This window comes from Osmerus eperlanus, chromosome 3, assembly GCF_963692335.1.
Source record: "Osmerus eperlanus chromosome 3, fOsmEpe2.1, whole genome shotgun sequence".
NCBI lineage: Eukaryota > Metazoa > Chordata > Actinopteri > Osmeriformes > Osmeridae > Osmerus > Osmerus eperlanus.
In genome coordinates, this window is record NC_085020.1 from 17,293,122 (window position 1) to 17,310,290 (window position 17,169).

General features: G+C 42.9%; 1 protein-coding gene across 1 annotated transcript in view; it reads left to right on the forward strand.

Annotated features, from left to right (window-relative positions):
• Positions 1 to 17,169, forward strand: part of nalcn (sodium leak channel, non-selective) — an 81,325-nt gene that overhangs the window by 13,613 nt on the left and 50,543 nt on the right. The window contains 4 exon segments of the mRNA XM_062457510.1: positions 2,410 to 2,496; positions 10,296 to 10,430; positions 11,764 to 11,931; positions 15,684 to 15,875. Of these exon segments, the coding sequence (XP_062313494.1) occupies positions 2,410 to 2,496; positions 10,296 to 10,430; positions 11,764 to 11,931; positions 15,684 to 15,875 (582 nt within the window).

Sequence of the window (17,169 nt, forward strand, 5' to 3'; positions counted from 1 at the left end):
CAGTTACTACAGTAGTCCCTGTGGAGGAAGCCTTTGAAAACACTTTGATCTCACAAACGTGAACAGATCTCAGCACCCGAATTCCTACAGTACCAGGAACCAAAAAGTGTTTTTTTTCCAAGAGGCTGACCTATTGTAAGAACCCTTCAGGGCAAGTCTGTGTACCAAGGTGACTGTCTGGGCAGATCAGACCCTGGGACCACAAACTACTGAGTACAAAAAAGAAATGGCAAAGGCCATTCATGTACAGTAATGATATTCCAGTAACCTTTTTGTCTGTTACAGTTTATGGCATAACCTTGTTTAATTTATTTAATAAAACAATTCAGGGCATTTGTCTGGTGTTCTAAAAGTTAAACATGGGGTTGGAGCTAATTAGAAAACTGGCAAATGTCAGTTATTATGTTCATGTTTATAAGGTATTCAGAATAATAGACTCAACTCTTGTTAACCTTTTAGTTAGTAGATAAGATACATGAAAAGTTGTTTAGTTGGCTGTTTTACTGGAGAACATTCCTAGCTGATTTCACAATGGGAGGTTGGCATTCAAGTAGATGAGTAAACCGTGCTGAGTATTGGGGTTGATTGAAAGGTTGGAAAACAAACTCAATCAAACTCAATTGATTTTACTTTTTTATTTTTATTTTTGAGTTTGTTTTATGTGTTCAGTTATGGTTGTATCAAGCTTCCCAAGAAAAGATATTCAAGAGACCACCATAATCGATACCCGAACAGTGTGTTCTTTTGAGGCTTTTCACAAACCAAAACTTACCACATAAAATGTTGCACTGTTTATTACTCCTATAATATATTTTAAAAATGTATTTCCAAAAAACAATAGGATTTTAGCCAAAGGATACAGTTAGCGATTAAGCACTAACTGTCAAAGGTGGAGCAAGGCAAGAAGCCTCCAATCTATCAGTTGAAATTTGTAATCGATCGATGATTGCATCAAATTGCATGAACCAAGGAGGGAGCCCCAGGTAAGAGCGTGTAGCACTAAGTCTAAGGCCTGGGCTCTTTTTTACTGTCTCGCTCTCCAGCTGTCTATAAAAATAGGCTAAAAAGGCCAAAAAATACATCTTAAAACAAACTTCAGTTCAAACTAGTTCACATATACAATTTAGCTAGCTAATCAGTAGGCTAGTACATATTAGCTTGCTGGCTTTCCATTTTCTTTCACCAAAGTGATGGCAAAACATTTACGGTAGTAAAAATAGGAATTTTATCGACTAACAAATCAGACAACAAGCCACAAATGTAATTCTGCAGTAGCTGTCCTTGTCAGTAAGTGAGTGATTTACAGCTATGAGTTCATATAATTCCATTCATCATCATGATTATTCTAGCATCGTAAGCAAATTACTTAGGTCTATGAAGGGTCATTTAGAATTAGGTCTATGTCAAATAAACTTTCTAACTAAATGCTGCAGTGGTAATTACCCTACATTACCCACAATGATATCACAGATATCCCTACTGAGTTAACTGTAGGGCTTAGTGTGCAAACATAGAGCTAGGCAGAATACTGAATATTTAAAGGGATACAGCTAGTAATAGTTATAACTATTACATTTAATATTATTAAATATATATTTTTTTTTACATATGTGTTTATTATTATTATTATCCCTGGGGGTTATACAATGTGAGTTGACTTTGACGATGGCTTTGTGATTTGTGAACATATCAACAATAGTTTTGTGGGATTAAGTTCCAACCAAACCATAGCTAAAAGCCACATCCATAATACATGCACTGCACTACTTCTCAAATACATATCACAAAAATTCTATAATAAAACACACATAATTACATTTTGCCTACATTTTGTCACAGAATGTTGCAATGGGGCCTAACATTGTATCATTATGACAGTAAATTCCATTATCCATGTTCTGTTCATCTGCTGCCAAACTGTTTCTGGCCCTGCATGTGTTGTTGGTTTGCCACAGAGCAGCATTGTGGAACTGTTGAACACACACAGTAACAGTCAGTCAGGCATCAGTAACACCAGATCTACAGACTAGCTCTGATAACCTGGTACAGCTACAGGCTAGTTCAGACAACAATCTGGGTGCATGTTTCATGTTTCACAAGGAATAGTCCATGCCTTCTGGTTGGTCAAAGTTAGTAACCCTTGTCTTTGTTAATGTCTAAATTTAAACTGTCATAACGACTTGTGTTGGAAGCATGTACATCCACTTCCTGATAATGAACATGACAACTATTCTTCTTGAATGTTGGACTTGGTGACTTTGTCTGTGGTCACAGATGCATTATGAAGGCCCTGTCCGAAGGGTGTATCTACCCAAGTTATACCCACCGTGTGTGATGAGGGTTCCTTGTGGTGTGTGTGTGTACACGTGTAGTCTCTCACATCCTTCACATCCTGTCTCTGTGTCGCAGATGTTCCACGAGGATGCGGCTGGAGGATGGCAGCTTGTAGCTGTGGACGTCAACAAACCCCATGGCCGTGCGCCTGCATGCCTCCAGGTACACACACACACACACACACACACGCACACACACACACAAAGGTGTTACAATGCAAATTCGGGGCAAGTGAGAGATATGCCCTGGGATTTGAGAACAATCAAAATAACCATAACGCACAGTATACTGACAAACTGACAAACAAAACAAAGATTGTTCATTATAATGCGAAGTGACAGAATGCATAATCTCATTGTGTCTGTGCAATACTATAATAACATATTATATGTTAATACTATAACACACACACACCCCTCCTTTTGTCCACATGTTACCGTGACTTTGAGTGTCAAATGACTTCATCCGCCGAGCACAGACACAGAGCCCTTGTGTCTTATGTGCAGAGCACCTCCAATGACATATGAGATGTAAATGACATCTGAACGACGGGGCTGTAGTGCTGGCTCCTGGTCGGAGGAGGGATATAAATGGTCGAGCTTTAAAGATAAGCTGAAAGCAGCAGGCGGTGTGTACAGCTGTCCCAATGTTGATAGGACTGTGAAGTAAAAGACCAAGCTCTCCCTGTGGGAGGGAGGGATGGAGGGAGAGAGAGAGAGAGCACATCATTAAGTCTCTATTATTCCCAGCAAAGTGTGTGCCCCTGGGCTTCATCAGTTGGAGCTAGGGGATAGAGATAACCAATGGGATGTCAGGGGACTGGCCTCCAAGGGAGTTTACTCACAATGACATTATCACTCTCCTCATGAAGAAAAAATAAAATAATAAAGACTCAAATATTGACACTTTGAATGTCATATTTGTTGATTGAAAACAGAAACACTGACATCTCTGTAAGTAATACGTCACCAGAAAACATGGTATTTTTAGCTTCTGATAAGGAATTAGTCTTTTAAACTTTTTGCCTATATTGTGAAAGCTGATTTTTTTGTTTAGTATAATAAAGATATACACCTTCATGAGAATTGAGTAAAGAGAAGCTCCTTATAAGAATCATTTTCTTCTAAATAAATGAAAACTTTGTGCCTGGCTGCATTTCAAGGCTACACCCACAACAGTGAAATAATTATGATTTAATCACATAATTTGTACTGCTTTAGTGTTTGCACATATATTAATTAAGTACAGACTATTGATTTAATTATTTATCATATCACATTGATCTTGCTTTCATCTCTGTAGTGGTCCAAATTAATATCCCCTTGAAAAAGACTTTGTGACGCAGTCTGGAGGCCACAAAACAAATGGTGGATTGTGTGAGTGAGGTTTTCAGTGCCACATCAACCAATGATGTGTCATCCTTTAACTTGCTCAGACCAAGGAAAACACACACACAAGACAGAGAGGTGGTCAGCTCTTCCTCCGGGTCCACCACTCTCTCCTTTAGCCTGTCCTGTAATTGAAGGCCATCTTATTTCCCTGATGTCAGCTTCTTGACTGTTAAGCCTCTCCCATGAAAGCTGAAATGTCTACTCCCTGAAGATCTAGATTGGGCAAAGAGAGCAGAGAGAGACAAGAAAGACAAACAGAAAGCAGTGTGCGTGCCTGTGCAGGATATTAAGTGTGGGTGGACTTTTGCAGGCTATAGATGATTTTAAATGTTTAGGTTTGGCAGGTGGGCACCTCAGAAGGACAGACCAGTGTAGTCCAAGCAGGCAATCTCAGTTGAAATGAGTGCTCTTCTATTGATATATCTTGATTATTTAACATGTTGGTGACCTAACAGATTAGAGAATAGATTATTATTGGTATAGCACAGATTAAGCAGCCAATGTACCCACAGATTATTATACATTTACATCCATGGTACCATCCAGAGCTCCTAGATATGCCTAGTAACTCATTAACTAGAGAGGGTACCATTTCTGGGGAAATTGTGGGGTGTGCTTGCATCAGTGGAAGAGGGGTCCGATCCTAATTGGCTATATTTTCCTGGTATTCCGTCCTTAAGTGCAACCAGTAGGCCCAGGCTATCCACCCTACATTTTTCTATAGGCTATCCATATTTTATTGTAAAGAAACTGTTAGGCTATCTTTTGTTCTTGTAATATCTAAAATTGTCCATTCCCACCTATTCAACCCAAGCTCTACGTACACATTTTTAACTCTCTACTGCTCTGGCATTTCAATAGGCTACTTGTAAGTCAGACTTGAAGTTGGTTAGCCCTGCCTGGCCGTAAATCCTGCGTTCTATTTAGCTTTCTCCGTGGAATCTTCCATCGCAGTCAGTTACCTCGACAGAAACAATATTTTTTTATTGTTGTCATAATCCACTCCCCTCCCCAGTCTTTTACGGGGTGATCTGTAAGATGTAAGCACTAAATATTGGTGATTTGATTGTAAATTAGAGAAAGTTTGTTTACCATCTAGGGTAGACTTGACTACCGTATAGTCGCTTCTATCACACTAACTCTATCTAGGGCTGGACGATATAAACAATGTGATATCTCGATATTGTCCAAATCTTACGATATTCGATATAGATCTCGATATGTTTGCATTTGCATTTAAATAATAATAAAAAATAAAAAATACATTATTTTGCCTCCATTAGAAAACAACAAAAACAATTTAGATAGAACAGCTATTGTTACAAAGTACAAAATGTGTAGTGCAAATTTAAGCAGTTGCCATAACATGGTACTTGCAACTTGACAAAGTGGACCTCATATGGAACAATTCATGCGGAGGTCCTTATGTGACAGGACAAAAACAGAGCAAAAGAGAGTGCCTGTGTGCGTGCAATTTTTAGTTTGTGCACATGCTCTTTGTGAGCATGTGCACGAACGATGTCTGTGTGTGTTTGTGTGTGTCTGTGTGTGTCTGTTTGTTTGTGTGAACACAGCCAGAAGGTGATCTTAAAACATAAGCAACAGGACCAGCATTTTTTTTTAAATAATAATAATAATATTCAATATTCACGATATTTTCAAATTTTACATCGTAGTCAAAATTATTGCAATATTATCGCTAATATTCAATATATCGCCCAGCCCTACCTCTATCATAGAGTCTATGAGGTCCTCGTATCTCTGGCCGGGTAAGTAGAGCTTGTGAGACTGCTAACTGCTAGAAGAACGAAGGGGAGCCCACTTGTCTAGCAGATTAAGACATATTTGTAGGTACCATTGAAAAGTACCCTCAACTTCCCTAGACTTTAAGCTACGGTTCGTAGGTACCTACCGAAACCTCAACTTCACTAGACTTTTAGCTACAGTACTAATGCTGAGGGCTCGCTGATATTGCTGTCTGTCTAACTAGCAGGTTGTATCTATGGGTTGTTGCTAACGTGTGCTGACGTTGTGGCGTATAGGCTAGCACTGAAGTGACTAGCAAACTTGGTAGCATTCAAGGCACTTTTTGCCACAAAAACATGGTATTCTCCTAAACCATGCAACGGAACGTAAAATCAATTTTGAAACCGACACTGTCTATGTCGTGCAAAAAACGAGGGACGAGTGGGAAAATAAATAATAAATAAATACATACAGTAAATATGTGAGATAACATAGTGTGTGTCTTGCTGACACAAGCACACCCAATTAACCTATGTACGTCTTTATCATAAAGGTAAGGAGCTCTCTGAGGTTGACTGGCCAGCCCCGCTTTCTTCAATACTTTAGTCAGGTGTTGTTCATCCCACTCCTGGTATCTCTCAAAGGGTAGGACCACACAGAACAGAAGACAGCCGTAGTGGTTTGGAAGGTCCTGGATTTGTTTGTTCAGCTTGTGTTCCTCCTTTGGTGTCAGCGTGAGAATTATGATTCCAGGGTGGATGTCAGTAATGACATTTCATCCATTCGTTCTGCTCTTTGGTCGAGTTCCATTGAAGTGATGCCTTTGTGGGTTGCACGTGGTACAAGGGGGGGCTCGAGGACGGAGTTTGGTTTGAGCTTCTCTGAGCCTATGACGTCATTGACTATTCTACCACCAGTAACTTTAATGTTTAAACTTTCAAACTCCTGTCTAACTGTCCACACGTCTGTCTGTCTGTCTGTATGTCTGTCCCCAATGAGCAGCAGCAGGTGTAGATGGCAGGTAATTGGTCAGCCACCTGTTCCTGCTGGAAGACAGAAATAAACAGAAGGTTTGCCCTGCCCCTACTGAGCTGGTGGTAAAGCTTCACCACACTGGCTAATACCCCACCGTCTAGACCCTTAACCAAGCCAAGCCACAACCTGATCAGACAAGACTAGGTCAATCCAGCCCAGCCCTGCTCTCTCTATCCTAGCCTTGTCTAGCCTACATCAGAACACAAGAATCACTATCATAAACCCTCACCATATGCTCCAAGGCAGCCACCAAGAATAAGGGAAGCACAGTTCTATTGGAACACTGCACATCCGTAGTTATCCCGCTGGTGTGGATGGTGTGGGGTGTTTTTGTTGTATTTTCTGTAGCATGTTTCCATATTGGAGGACCACTAGACCTCAATGTCGTGGTTAGTAGAATATTCAACAGAGAGGAGAGGACCCTTTCCAAACCATAGATTACCAGAGGCTAATTAGTCTTGATGTCTTCTCCCTCAGGCCTCATACAGACTAACCATAATACTAATCAGTCCCTAGGGTTCTCTAGACCCATTATCCCCAGCTGTTCACTGCCCTCTCTCTGCACTGGAGGCTAGACAACATGAACCACATTAGGAAATGTCTTCTTCATCAACATTTTGTCGGAACAATTTGACTTGATAAGGGAGCTCCTCAATCTGCACATAAATGTAAACTTTCCACACTAATCTTGCTACAGAGTCTAAAATTCAAATGCATTCAACGAACCAGCTAACCCCTCTAACCAGGCTAGTGCCCCACCTTTGTAAACTCTGGACCGGAGGGGAATAATTTAGCTATTTTCTATTATCAACAAGATTCCTCCATTAAAGTAAAGAAAATAAAACATGGCAGGATAGTCCATCACCAGCTCTCTCTCGCCTCCCATCCTTGAAGCGTCTTCTTCACTTCATACTGTACATTTCTTCTTCTCTCTGTCATTCAATATGTATGATGGACAAGTTTCGATCATTCTCTTCCCTCGCTTTTAGCTTGCTATTCTCGTGGACATAAACTCAGATATAAGTGGAACAGTTACAGAAGGCTCTGTATTATGACGGTTCCTGTGTGAAGATTCACACCTACCAACTATGCCAGCTCTAGTGCCGTGCTTGGTGCTGTTTGCCAGTTTCAAGTGTTTATCCCCATTGGCATAAATGTGGGAACAGACAAAGCGCGGCCTATGAAGCTGGTCTGATTGACTGACAGGATCACCTGGGAGATGGAGGATGACAATCCTGGATGCACGCATTGGCCCACTCTGCTCCTTCTAGAAGGGTTGAAACTGCTACGTAGCGTGGAGGGGTAAAAGAAAGGACAGAGGGGAGAGGACTATCTGCTTTGATTGTGTTGTGTTGAAATTGTGATTCAATTAAATTGTTTGACCAGACCATTTTTGTTGACTGGTCTGTGTTCAAGTAAATATTTGTGTAAGCTGTTTACTACCTGTGACATGTTAAAGAAGGCTATGGAGGTGTTCTTTATTGTAATATCAGACAGAATAATGACAGGTTGCCGCATTTCTGCCAAACCCAACCCTAATTGTGTCAGAGGCAGCACCTGTCTCAACGTGTGCGTGTGACGGAATGACGGTTACTTGCATCAACACCTGGCATTTCAAAGGCACACGAGTCTCACATCTGACAAGTGAGGAAGAGGATTTATTTTCGAAAACGTGCCAAAAATGAAGATTCAAACGGCAAGAGAGCGCCATCTTGTCTCTCAATAAAGGCTGTGAAATGGATTCTGACATCCTGCACCCATATATGATACGCAAGTGCCATCAGCCTCCTCTGCTAAACTAGGCCACATCGCCGTGGGAACAGTGACAGTGTTGTTTCCTTAAGTGTCTCCTCTCTTTAGTCATACTGGGAGAGAAAACAGAAACAGACTGGAAGGAGTGGTGGCACAGAGGAGAGGAGGCTGTATCTCTGAGGTTGACTGATAGATTACCTTGTTCTCTAGACATTCATCGAACAGAATGCCAACAAACTGTTAGTCATAAAAAGTGAATGTGTCCTGCCACATGCACACACACACACACACACACATCCACTTCCACACGTACCCCCAGGAAGCTAAAATACCCCGGGGGGAGAACGTCTGGTAGCTGAAAATGTCAAAAGGCTTTGTCACGTCCAATCAGAGTCAGGGAGTGTGTGGATGTGTTTGTGTGTGTCCAGCCCCAGAGCAACAAGCGCTGGACCAGCATTGAAGGAGCCAGAAGCCTTTGAGACAACCTTTCCTCTATTACCTTGTCTTTTCATTCCTGCCCCTCCTCTGCCTATTGTCCTCCACAAATACATCTTCCCTTCGTGTTCCTCAGGTATCCATTTAATATCTGCCCCCCCCTCCACCTTTCTGTATTGATTTGAGAGACTTTGGAAGAGAAGTCTGAAAAAAAGTGTTTTTCTTGGTCTTCATCCTCGTAATCATCTGCAATCACGCCACAATAGTTTGTTTGTCTGAGGTTGACAGCAGTAGTTGTCTGTAGCCTGACAGTAGGTGTTCATGAAGTGGTTTACCCTGTGATGATTCAAGTCACCACAGAGGGTTCCAGCCCAGTGTGTTGTACTGTACCAGTTTGTAACCCAGTAGGCGTGTGTCTGGTGTGTGGGGGTCTTATCTCAGCTTCTCCAGAAGACTTCCCAGCTGGCCTCATCCCTGGGGTCCCAGTCTCTCTCTGCCTGATCTTTTCCAAGAGAAGTTCATGCCAGTGGAGATGTACAGGCTTCACTGGTGTTACTGAGACCGTGTTTTCCGAGTGCTGCCACAGTAGCAAGTTTTTAACAAGTTTATATTTTCTTGAGTGTGTGTGTGTGCGTGGGAGTGTGTCCGTACGAGCGTGTGAGTGGCAGTGGTCCCGATTCCCGAGGAGAGACGTTTTCTTTCAAAATTGGCACTCTTCATCTGTTTCTCAGATATTAATTTGCTTTTCTCTCTCGCTCTTCCTCTCTCTCTCTCTCTCTCTCTCTCTCTCTCTCTCTCTCTCTCTCTCTCTCTCTCTCTCTCTCTCTCTCTCTCTCTCTCTCTCTCTCTCTCTCTCTCGTTCTCTGCCTCTCTTTCTCCATTGATCTCTCTGAGTGTCTCTCATGCTGGGTGAGATGCCACCACCCACACACACAAGCTGTGCCTTCCCTCACACATATATCTGTGGCTTCCTTCAATCAAATATACTCTGTCATCTAACAAACAACATAACAGGCCTCCCATCTCCACCGCAAGAGATTGACATGTTTTGAAATCACACCAGTCTTGGGATTCCTATCTATAATAAAAAAACAGGACAGTGATACAGCAAAACTGCTTGACTCATTAGGTTGCGCATGTCACCTCCACATTCCTCTTGAGTCATGATGGTGTCCGGTCCGAGTTGTCCTTTCAGACATGCAATATGCGGTCTGCTCTCCTAGGAAATCTAACCGTACATCTTTCCACTTCCCCTCTTCTGTCTGGGAACACACTGATCAGAGCCTTCCATCTCTCTCTCTCCCCCCTGTCTCTCTCTTTCTCTCATTTCCTCTCTGACTCTCTCATGAAAGTTGTCGACTGTTGATTGTTCCCTGCCATGTTGCTACCGGCCCTCTTTGCCTGATGCCATCTCCAATGAGAATCAGTTTCTTCAGGCATTGCACTCCCCTATCTCCTTGGAATATTGATGTTATTGATATTGATTGTTGTCTGCCTGCCTGGCCGAGGAACCGCCCTTAAAACAGTGAGGCCCACGCAATCAGCGTCCACAGTAAAACAAACGTTGAGATATTCACTTGGTTGAGATGTGTGTTTCCACAGCAACTGATGCGCTCCTCGGTGTTCCACATGTTCATCCTGAGTATGGTTGCCGTGGACGTCATCGTTGCCGCTAGCAACTACTACAAGGGCGAGAACCATCGGCAAAAGTATGACGAGGTGTTCTACTTGGCTGAGGTATGCTTGTCCTATTTCTCAGGTCTCCTCTGGTCGTCCCTCTCCTTCTCTCCCTTTCTCCCTCACACCCATCTTGCTTCTCCATGATCCTTCCTCCTTTCTCCACCTTTCTGCTCAGTACTCCTCTGCCCGCCCATCCCATCATTTCTCATCCTTTCTCCCTTTGCCCCCTGGCTTACATCTTTTGACCTCCTCGGTTTCTCTCCCTCCTCCAATCGCCACCTTTCTTACCCCTTGCATGCCCCTCCCTTAACTCTATCACATCCCCTCTCTCACTGTCTCTCTTTCTTTCTCTCCCTCACCCACCCACACACTCACACACACGTACAAGCACACACACACACCTGTTCTCACACACTTATGCTCACACACACTCACTTACTGTCGCACATACACACAAGAACACACTCACACAAACATGCTCTGACACACTAACGCACACACTCTCACTGGCACACACTCACACCTGTCTGCCTGGCTCTGTCGATGCCATCAGTATGCAGCTGCTAGAGCAGGAACAAAGACAGGAAGAGTGCGTCTCCCTCCCTCCATCTCTGCCTCCCTCTCTGCCTCCCTCCCTGCCTCCCTCCCTCTCTGCCTCCCTCTCTCCCTCCCTCCCTCTCTCCCTCCCTCCCTCCCTCCCTCCCTGCCTCCCTCTCTCCCTCCCTCCCTGCCTCCCTCCCTCCCTCCCTCCCTGCCTCCCTCCCTCCCTCCCTCTCTGCCTCCCTCCCTCTCTGCCTCCCTCTCTGTCTCCCTCCCTCCATCTCTGCCTCTCTCCGTCCTACTCTTTCTCACAGCTGAATGGGGGAGATAAGAGCGGGGAGATACCACACACAGTATTCTCTCTCTTTGCTCGCTCTTTCCATATCTCTGTGCATCGATGGAATGACTTGTGGGTGCTGGTTGTGAAAGGAGAGGTGCAGAGGATGGTTGTTGATGGTTAGTGAAATGCAGGATACACGTGCTCACGCACACTTACACACACACACACACACACACACACACACACACACACACACACACACACACACACACACACACACACACACACACACACACACACACACACACAAAGTATTCTCACACTTTTCTCCATTAGTCATGTTTCCCTCTTTTCTTTTTATTAGCCTGAGGTCTGTCTGCTAAGCTACGTGCAGGATGAGATAGAGAAAAAACAAAAGAGAGTTTAGTAGGGTACTTGCAGTTACCTCAGAAGGAGACAGTCGCACATGTAGGTGAATGTGACATCACAGAGATAACCCCAGACCTGGTGGTGCACACTGCCACTGTTCCCAGATGGTGTTGTAACGTGTTGTGACCTCTGAACCCCCAGGTGGCATTCACCGTTCTGTTTGACCTGGAGGCCCTCCTGAAGATCTGGTGTCTGGGATTCACAGGCTACATCTCCTCCTCCCTGCACAAGTTTGAGGCTCTGCTAGTGGTGGGCACCACCCTGCACATCTACCCTGTTCTCTATCACTCCCAGTTCACCTACTTCCAGGTAGGCTGCATGTACACACACACACACTTGTTTGTTTTTCTAGCCCAACCATTTACTTCCATTCCAATTTGTGTTATCTTTAACCACTAACCCTAAACCTTAATGTAGTTCTAACACCATTTATAACACTACCTCTTGTGCTTACACACAAATTCCTTACTTTTCACACAATTTCTGAAACCTGACACTCAAACACCAGAACCACACCTCAATTCTGCAAAACCATATGCACATTTTGGGCCTTTGACTCAGTTTTCAATCTCATAAAACACTTTTTGCAAAACACAACACACAATTCTCCAGGTAACACACAAAATTCTAACGGGAAGTATCTTGATTTCCTTTTTCAAACACAACCAATCAAAATGCCACACTAATTAATCAGTGCCTTATACTAACTCCTCACATGTGCAAACACTCATTGCTTTACTCAACACCAACCAATCATGGCTTTAGAATAGGACTATAAATAGCCTAATTTGAGTCAATTTACGGTGGAGGGTATAATTTGAACCTTTACTGTTGAAAAGATAACAGGTATGTAACAATCTACTCTAATATACTCATGTTCTAATGTACACATAATAGCTGTTTCAGCACAACACACTGTATGCTATACACAAACAGATATTTTAGCACCCATGCATCCATTGACTGCAGTGCACTGCATGATTGGTCACAGTCTGGTGGATTGCTGTATCATACCGTGCAACAGTACAGTGACTGTAAGAAGAAATTCTGACAATATTGTAGAAAATAGTATATATTACTGGATGCTACAGCTCATGGCACACACATTCCGTAATCACCTTTTTCAAATTAGGTTTGGTTTATGTCCTACTACACTCTTTCTTTTGTACTGTGTAATACTGTATTCACAACCACAAATATTATAGTAAAAAAATAAGTTTGGTTTCAATCTTGTTTTCGTGTTTACCATGAATTTTTCATCATCTCTTCCATTTACTTTCAATCTTGTAAAGAAATATACAAAGGAGCTCATGAAAGAAGAGCTTTAGGTTTTGAATAACTGTGTGTATATGATATATCCAAAAATGTAATATAATGGCAAAAGTGTTTGCAACATGAGACAAATGTGTGCTTTTGAGACGTGTTGGTGATATTTTGATTGCATTGCTTCATTTTGCAAGTGAAGCGAGGCATTTTGCATTTTGTGTGTGCAATTGTTGGATTTGTGTGTTAAGTTTTGAAAAGAAGAACACAAGTAAAAAAAATGTGTGTAAGCATTTGAAAAAAAACGGTAAAATTATGGGGCCCTGTTTTTCACATTTCACTCTAATTGTGAGGACATTTGGTCCCCACAAGGGTACTTAAACAAGACCACACATACACTCACACATAGTTTGGAGTGGAAAACGGTATAAGTAGTGCGTAAACACGCAGACACAGACACACACACATACATTTAGCAGTGTAAATGAATTCAAAGCGATTGACTGATGATCTTGATTCCTCCAGAAATGCTCAACTCAGGGACGAACGCTGGTGCCTGTGAATGCGTTGAGGCCATATCTCAGCCTTGTTGGCCCTGTGACCATGCTTTGATGAATATAAATTGATCAATTAATCTCCCACCACCATTTTATTCAATCACTTGTTCTTCCACTCAACCCTAGCCTGACACAGAATGACTAACACTGATTAAACTAACTAAAACTAAAGCCAGAATAGTAACATTTCCTAGTTTAATTCATGTGTCTGTCTCCACTACTGAATCTATATATTTTTCTCTACTCCATACTATTGTTGAAGTTCTACTATTCTCCGTATAAGTATACTACTTTAGTTCTCAAGTCCTACAGTTCTCACTACTAATTCTACTGTTCGCAGACACGCCATATTCAGGTTCCCCTGTTCTCCATACCATACTAGATTCCCTGTTCTACAGAATATCATACTAGTTATCCTGTTCTGCATACCACTCTGCTGATAGTCCTGTCATCTATACTACATGAGATCTTACTAGTTAGATACTAGTTATCCTTTGCTCCATATTAGCTCTCCTAATGTGCTCGCTACTATACTGCGGTTAGCCTTTCTGCTTCACTAGATATCCTGCTCTAACTCTGCTGTTCTTCAGACTTTACTTCATAGTACTTTCTCCATAAATTATACTGTATCTATTACGTACTCCTACAGTTGTCTATTCCAGCAAAATATCCCACTACCTCTGCTCCATGTGTCCAAATGTGATTAATGTGATGTGTGTGCGTTCCCCGGACCTTCTTTCTCTAAACATAAACAGGTCTAATAATGTGTGCTGTTGTCGTGGTGCCACAGTGTGTGTGTGTGTGTGTGTGTGTGTGTGTGTGTGTGTGTGTGTGTGTGTGTGTGTGTGTGTGAATGACAGCTGTTGCGAGTGGCTGGCAGAATAAAACCAGCTTGTGTTGACAAGCCTCATTAAAGACTGAAACCTGTGGTGGTGTCACCTCCCCGTGCTCCACATTAGACAGGAACTCACCTCACGAGACCAAAGGTTGTAGGTTGAGGTCCCAACTTAGCTCCATTCAAGTCCTGCATTAGCGGGCAGTAGGTTCAAGTCCCCCATGAGTCGTGCATTGCAATATGCTTTGTCGTAGCAACAACCAGTGTTTACATCAGGAGTATCTTCTTATCGACCTCTTCTGATCTGCCCTCCAGGGCAGGAATTAAAGCTGGGGGAGTTTCACCGGGAAAGGTCAGCTTGGATGTATTGTCATCCTGTCTGGTCAAAATGCCACACACCTTCTCTCATACCCAAACACACACTTGGTACACACACACACGCACACAGATAGACACGCACACATTTCTAATCATGCCGTGTCGTTTCCTCTTGCTGAGTGTAGAATTACAAAGGTGGCATCGGGAACCAATCGCACGCTGACTTGTTCCACATGAGCGTAGGGCAGGTTACAGGGCTGGCACAAACAGGAGACACAACAGAACTCTTTCCCGTGTGATGAAACCAGAAGCACTGTTTTGTAGATCCATTTTGTGTCACAATGTCCATTCCCAATTTCCAGTCCACACCCAGTCCCCAACTTTAGACCTAGCCTTTAGGTCCAGACCCATCCTTCATATTTTTTTTATTAGGCTTGTGTTCCCCAGTCCGTACCATCAAACCTAAATATAGAAGTAAGTGAGACCGACAGCCTTACATTGATCAGGTCATTGCTCTTTATGCCTTTGACAGGGGCAGATTAAGCAGGTCTGTTTGATATTAGCCTCCACACTTCCCAGCAGGTGAGGAGATGTCCATTCATGCTGGGTTCCTCTGAGACCCTGAGGAGGGTGGAGGAGGAGGGGAGGATATGAGGATCAATAGTCGTTCTCCGCTCCGGATCAAAACCTGACCATGATGCATTGCCCTTCTTGGAGTGTTGTCACCAAAAGCAATTTGGTAAACGCTGCAATGACAAAGCAGCGCGGCTCAGTGTTATTACAGAAGGTGGAGATCAATGATCTCTCAGTCCACATCGATACCTGATCAGTGGCCTACTCTGGTCACTTTTACGCTTTTCTATATCCCCCAACACACGTGTATATTGAATTATTTATTTTTCCAGCTACAACTACATTTGGTCTTCATACAAGAGCAACAGATATTCCAATGTATGATTCCTGGATGAACACTGCTCCAAACTTCAGGAAACATTGGAACTGTTGGTTTGGTCTGGACTGTACTGTACTGTACGTGTACAGTGTGTGTACAGTATTCTGATCAGTCTCTAATAACCCCCTCCCCCCAGGTGCTGCGCGTAGTGCGTCTCATAAAGATCTCCCCTGCGCTGGAGGACTTTGTGTACAAGATCTTCGGTCCTGGGAAGAAGCTGGGCAGCCTGGTGGTGTTCACAGCCAGTCTGCTCATCGTCATGTCAGCCATCAGCCTGCAGATGTTCTGCTTCGTAGAGGAGCTAGACCGGTTCACCACCTTCCCCAGGGTAAGACCATAGAGGGATGGAAAGATGGATGGATAGAATGAATGAATGGATGGATGGGCAGATAGTTATTTTCGAGTAGAGGAACGGTGAATGGAGAAAAAAAGGCATGAATGAACAAACGAATGAAGGAATCGAAAAACGGACAACTTGGGCGGACGAAATGATGAATGAATTCAGGAATGATAGATGACCGTAAGTCCAGCAGAGAGAGAGAGAGAGACACCCAGGAAATGGATACTCGGTGATCACAGCCTCACCAAAAAACACACGCGTCCCCCGTCCCCCCCAAATGTCACGTGCGAGAAGTCTAATGTGTAGACAGATGCGGCCCCCTACGCCACCTCCTTTGATTTCTAAGTGCTCGTGAGCTTCTTTCCTTCTCATTAGCCACATCGTTTCATCCTTCGCGTTCCCCCCCACCCCCCGCCCCCCCGCCGCCGTCCCACTGATCCCGGCGCTGGGGGACTCTGGGATAGCGCTCCATAAACAGATGCAGCTCGTTTGCTGCTTACCGTCTCCCTTTTTTTTAGGCACGCAAACACACACCAGCACATCAGCATGCACACGCTCTGACACATACTACCCACGTTGGCGCGCATATACACACAGATGTTGATATATGAGAGGCCGTATAGGCCTTAATTCATACTTGATCTCACATACACGCCATGACCTCACATATATACCATTATACTCTCACATATATACCATTATACTCTCACGTATATACCATTATACTTTCACATATATACCATTATACTCTCACATATACACCATTATACTCTCACATATATACCATTATACTCTCACATATATACCATTATACTCTCACATATATACCATTATACTCTCACATATACACCATTATACTCTCACATATACACCATTATACTCTCACATATACATCATTATACTCTCACATATACACCATTATACTCTTGCACATAAACTGGCATACTCTCTTACACACACAAAAATACCGTCTTATATGCACCATCATACTAAAGTATGACAATATATGTAAGAGACAAATAGTATGTGTGAAACAGAATGTTACTATATGCAAGAGAATAACAGGATGTGTAAGAGAGAATACTTATCTATGTGAGAGAGAATACTTGTCTATGTGAGAGAGAATACTTGTTTATGTGAGAGAGAATACTTGTCTATGTGAGAGAGAATACTTGTCTATGTGAGAGAGAATACTTGTCTATGTGAGAGAGAATACTTGTCTATATGAGAGAGAATACTTGTCTATGTGAGAGAGAATACTTGTCTATGTGAGAGAGAATAC